A 6,000-nucleotide genomic window follows, 5' to 3' on the forward strand; every position below is an offset into this window, starting at 1 on the left:
CCCCTCCCTTCCTTTTTTTCCCCCTTGTGTGGGGGATGTTGAACGAACTTGGCTGATGTTGTTATCTTTGCTCTCTGCTTCGACGATTCTCTAAACATAAATATATATCCATTACGAAGCGTTGTTTTTCTTCGATATTTGTATTGCTATTACTGTTTGCTTATTTGTGCATTTTCCTCTTTTTACCGTTGACATTTCGAAGTTTGATTGCCAGCGTTTTTGTCTATCAGTGTCTGACACCGTGTTCTAGAAGCGACAACAAGCTTCTCTCTTCTCTTCCTTTTTTCTTGAAAGGGCTTTTTTTTTGATTGGTTTTGTTGTCTTCGCTTGCGAAGCAAGGGCGTGTTCACCTTCGTGTTTTGTTTCTCGAAACGGATTGACTCTCTCCGAGCAGACGTCATCACTCTTTGTGTCAGCTTCACCTGCTGTTCATTATTTCTTTCTCTTTTCCGGCTCCTCAGCCAAATAGGTGATATGTATCATTTGTTGTTGGTCTTCGAATACTAAGTATAACTCTAATCACTCGTGCTTCCTGGATAGAATTGATCCTCCTCCTCCACTTTTACCTTTCTCTCTCACACACTCTTCTGCTGTTTTAAGCTTCTCTGGTTTTCTGTCTCTTTTTTCCTTCTTTTTTTAAATTTGAACAGTTCCTGCTTTCAGCTGCGTTTCGAAACTCAGCTGTCATCGCCGGAACCGTTCCAAGGAATTTTTTTCTCCGGATTAAACAGCTCCTCATTCCACACGTGTAGTATAGAAAGGTGTTCTTTCTTTTTTGTTGTTTTCTCTAACGTACTGCTTGTGTTTGTCAGTTTCTTTCTTGGTTAAAGAAAACAAAGAGGACTTCCCTCTACAAATCTGTTTTTGTTCTACTTCATCTCCGTTATTTCGATATCTCTTCGTTTCTGTTTTCTCCTGCTAAGTTTGTAGTTTTTCTCTCCTTTACCCGTTCCTCCTCTGTCATCTTTCTCTTATCGCCTCTTTAATACTGCATTTTTGCTGTTTTTTTTTTCTTATTTTCGTGCAGCTGTCTGTCTTACTCGCATCTCTGTGGGTACCTCGAAGCCAGTTACACGCATTACTACTACTATTTTCTAATACAATTTTTATTATTGTTGTTTTTGTTGATCGCGGGAAATACTATCTCAAACGCACTTGTTCTTCTCGGCTACCGTTTGTCGCCGCGCGTTCGTCGTCAGCCGCAGATTCTCACCTCCACTGCGATTGACCTCGGCGCGCCTGATTCTCTTCTCTCCCTCACCCACTCTTTCTATTTTCCTCTGCTTTGTATTTATTTTGGTGGTTGGTTTGAAAGGTTAACAGTGCACGATTTCTCTCCTCGTAATTCTCTGCATTTTAACATATATTTTCCACGTTTAACTGCCAGTTTTTTCTTCTTCTTTTCTTGCTCTTTCTGGGGGGACTGCTCCATTGTGGTGGCGGTCTGTCCGCTCTCTCTCTCTCTCTCTGTGTGCGTGGGTATTCGTACCTTCGTCGTATTTCTTGTTGCTGTTGTGTGTTGTTTCGTTTCAGTTTTACGACACACACGTATAAATAACGTTTCCCTTTTTTTTGTTTTATCCTTCGCCTTCGCTCCTTCTTATATTCCTTCCTCGATATTTTTCTCGTGGTCTTCTCCATTCAAACTTTTATTTTTCTACCTCCCTATTTGGGTAGACGGTTGAACAGTGAGAGCTCTACGTGCGTAGCGAGCGAGAGAGAGAGAGACAAACAACACCAAAAACAATAGTACTTAAATAAAACGAAGAGTTAGCTCTTTCTGCTGCGGTATACGTACGAATATCATCGAAAATATTATTATTTTTAAAAATATTCGAAACGAATTACTCGTTTGTTTTTTTACTATTATTATTATTATTATTATTTGTTTCGGTGCTGGTGGCTTTGCCTTCACAGCTACGTGTCTAAAGCGGAGCAACGTTTCCTTCTTCTTTGTTTTCACACACACGTAAAAGGCAAAAGAACATCCTTTTACTATATATGTATTAGTTGCTTCTTTCCCTCATCTCAAAAGCTTGGTTTACCTCTCCCAAAGTATTTCTCTGTTTTTTCTCATTGAATTTTTATCCATAACACAAAAACGTTTTCTCGCTTGCTTTTTTCTGTTTACCCCCATTTGTATGACTCTTCTCTTTTTATATTCACTTTTTCAAATATCCCCTGCTTTTTGTTGTTCCTTTTCTTTTTCCGGCGTGCACAAACGTTCTACAGACCGACAAGTCTTCCTTGCTGATCATTTTTGTTTGTTTGTGTGTTTTCAGCTTTTTTTTGATTTCCTCTTGATTTGCTGACGTACATTTGCAGGCTATTTCATTTCATTGTTGTTGTTTTTTAATCCTGATTGCATGTGCATCTCTATTCTTAATATATCATCGAACTCTGCCTTTTTTTGTGGTTGTTGCGGTGTTGTACTCCCAAAAAGGAAAACAACATCACACAAGGTGGATAGAAAGTTCAGTAATAGGATGTATATGTTTGTTTGTTTTTAAGGCGTAGTCTGTCACTTCTTGCTTAGTTTTTCTCCGATCTGACCTGCTTTATGCAAATATTTTCTTCAGTATTTTTCTCCGCCTCGAAGTACTTTCTCTTTGACTTTGTATCGGTCTATCGACCACATTTCCCCCTCGTCGTTTCACAGGTGTCAAGCAAAGTCCAGTTGAAACACGAGTTATTTCTCACTGCCTTCAATTTTTCCCCTTTCTATTCCTCTTTTTTTTTGTTCTTTTTCTTTTTCTTAACCGAAGCTTCGTTTTTTATTTTTATTATTTTCTTCATTATTGTACTCTTTCTTCCATTCCAGTGCATCTGGCTAGTTGAGAGCGTTGCTGAAACGCCATCTCCACAACAGAGGCGTTGCTTTCTTCTTCCGCCTTTCTTTTTTCCTGCGCAACTACGCGTGTTGTGTCTGCCTGTACTATTTATTTGTTTTTAAGAAAGTACGAGGAAGGCAAACACACGCGCTGACACCAATACCTTCGTGCTTTCTCTCGGTCGTTTAGCTGACGCTTCCGTAGTTATCCCCGGCGCGCTATCCGTTGGGGAGGGGGTGTGAACTCTCGCCGTGATTGTCGCAACCTACTTCCTATTTGAGGAAAACGGAAAAACCGGAATAGGGAAGTGAGGGGAAGCTTCGCGCACAGACACACACTCACATCAACTGCGGTGGCTCACGCCATATTATACTGCATTGACTGTGTTATATCTTCTTGTTTTTGTTTCCCTTTTTTTTTCTCGTAATATCATTGTTAGCAATTACTTAATATATATTTAAATAAATTCTGTAGCGACTTTCTCTGCAGGTACTTGCGAGGGGGGTTGAGACCAATAATCTGCTGATATTTTTCCTTCTTTCACCTCGAACGTATATATATATATATATATATATATATATATATATATTTATAATTAATAATAGTAAGTCAACACATACACAGACACTAACACGCACGCACGCATGCAATCGAAAGCGAGACCGTATAGAAAGTGAATCAACCGAGCATATATTTATATTTATATAATCAAGGGAAACCGTCGGTGGGGTGACCCACGTGGAGTGTGAGGTGAGCGGTGCGCGAGTAAAACGACGCCAGAACAAAGCAAAACAAAAAATACAACCGCAACAACAAGGAATGCACGCGAGAGCTGCTTGCGTAACTTACAGATAGAACGTGTGAGTAACGACGACGATGATGACGAAGTGCGCGCAGAAGAAGATAAAGTAAGAAGAGAACGTAAGAAAGGGGCACTTTACTCATATATGTTGGACGCCAGGGCTTGTAGGCGACGAGGCGTCGCCCGACCCGAGAAGAACGCCGTTGTCCGTCAGCATCACTCCAAGCTCCTCGTGCACTTTTCTTAACATTAAAGGCTGGACATTTCTAAAGACCGGTGGAGTTCTTCTTCTCAAAATTTCCTTGTCCCTCAAACATGTGTTTTTCCCCTTTTTTTAGAGGGGGCTCAGATGCTGTTCCTTATTTTGATTCCTTCATTTCTCTTCTTACAATGAAAGTCGTTAGGGGCGAACGCGGCCGCCGATTTATATATAATAAGAAAAGTAATGGGGAATACGTCGACGACGACGACCCACAAGCGTGCATGCAGAGAGCGGAGCAGAGCGCCGACTGCCGGGGAAGAAGGTGTGTGTGTGGGAGGGGGAGAAAGATATAGAAAGGAAAAAAACAAACTACAACCCGAAAGACCGGCGATATAAGTCGCAGTGCCCGTTCTCTGCTTTCTTCGGGGAAGAGACTGCGGCGTCCCTAAAGGAAATAACAAATGGAGAGAAAAGGAAAAGAACAGAAAGGCAGTTCAACAGCAAGAAAAAGGGCGCGGGGTCCCGTCGTCACTCCTTCACAAACATCTCCTCGATCTGCCGCGCAAAGCGCTCGCTGATCGCCTTCCTCTTCAGCTTCATCGCGGCGGTCAGCACGCCGTTCTCGGGGGTCCACTCCTCCAACACAAAGCGAACGTCGTGCGGCAGCTCGAACGGCTTGCGTCGTGCTTCCCGCCCCATCTCTGCCATCGACGCAGCCGCCTTGGCACAAAGCTCGGGCAGCGCAATCAGCTCTGCTATCGGCATCGTGCCATCGACGGCAGCGGGAGGGAAGCCTTCCGGGTGCGCCGCGACAAACTTGCGTACCTTGGTCTCTGCCGCGACGCAGATCACGGCGATGTAGCGCCGATCCGGGTTCACCACAACACACGCGCAGTTGTTCAGCACAAGTGGGTGATTGGCGTAGATGGCCTCGAGCGCCTCCAGGGCGATGTACTCGCCCAGGCAGTTCTTCGCGAGGGCCTTGATGCGACCAATCACGGAGACGCGTCCGTCGTTGTCGATGCTGCCGATGTCGCCGGTGTGGAACCAGCCCTCCGCGTCGATCGCCTCCGCCGTCAGCTCCGGCTTCTTGTAGTAGCCCTTGAAGAGGAAAGGGCCGCGCAGGCAGAGCTCGCCGCGCGGGTGCGGCTGATCGGTGTGCTTGTACTCCTCCGTGTCAATGAGCTTCAGCTCTTCCATCTCTAATACCTGTCCCACCGCACCTGGGGTAAGGTCACCAGTGCGCTGGATCGCACCAACGCAGATCGTCTCGGTTAATCCCCAGCCGCCGACGAGATATCCAAACACGACATTCACGAACTCCTGCGTCGAGGCTGCAAGCGGGCCGCCGCCGCTCAGCAGAAACTCAAAGCGCCCGCCGAGTGCCGCGCGTGCCTGCTTGAACACCTTCTCATTCCAGTAGGGCGTCTCCTTCCCCTCCTTCAGCGCCGCCAGCCGGCTCTGGTACGCGGTGTCGAAGACGTGCCGCCTCACCGTGCCCTCCGCCGGCAGCTTCGCCTCCACCGCCCGCTTCAGCGTGTTGTACACGCGCGGAACGGCCACAATGCAGCGGGGCTTGTACTCCGTCAAGTCCCCGTGCGGTCGCGCCGTCACGTCCGTCAGCGTCCGCGGGCTGCCAAAGCCGACGGTTGCCCCTCTCGCGAGGAAGATGTTCACGACGCCGAACTCCAGAATGTGGGCCAAGGGCAGGAAGGCGCAATAGCGCTCCTGCGTGACACGCGGCAGCAGACTGTCGATGTAGCGCTCCATCGCCGTCAAGCCTGAAATGATGCTGCCGTGGGTGTGCACCACGCCCTTTGGGTCGCCGGTCGTGCCGGAGGTGTACATGATCAGCGCCACCGCATCGTTGTCCTTTGGCGGCTCCGCCACGCGCTTCTTGCCGCTCTCACTGCGGCCTAACTCAGCCACCGCCGTCCACGCAATGACACGGCAGCCGTGCGTTGCCTCACACCCCGTTGCCGGCAGGTTATCCAGATAAATGATCGTGCTGGCCGGGAAGCGACCGGCGCCGACACCCTGCAGCAGCAGCGGCACGCTCTTGCCGTTGCACACGATCGCCGAGCACTCCGTCTCGCGCAGGGCGTAGAAGAGGGCGTCCTCGCCGAGGTTCGCGTACACGGTGGAGGCGACCATGTCCTGCATCC

At 47.5% G+C, this 6,000-nt stretch overlaps 1 protein-coding gene across 1 annotated transcript; it reads right to left on the minus strand.

Annotated features, from left to right (window-relative positions):
• Nucleotides 1-4,363: 4,363 nt before the first annotated feature.
• Nucleotides 4,364-5,683, minus strand: ABB37_00924 (putative long-chain-fatty-acid-CoA ligase; the record flags this gene model as incomplete). Its single annotated transcript, XM_015797313.1, has 1 exon — nt 4,364-5,683. The coding sequence occupies one exon, from the start codon at nt 5,681-5,683 to the stop codon at nt 4,364-4,366; it is 1,320 nt and encodes a 439-aa protein (XP_015665321.1).
• Nucleotides 5,684-6,000: the final 317 nt, after the last annotated feature.

The sequence above is a fragment of the Leptomonas pyrrhocoris genome, assembly GCF_001293395.1.
Source record: "Leptomonas pyrrhocoris isolate H10 chromosome Unknown, whole genome shotgun sequence".
Classification (NCBI taxonomy): Eukaryota; Euglenozoa; class Kinetoplastea; order Trypanosomatida; family Trypanosomatidae; genus Leptomonas; species Leptomonas pyrrhocoris.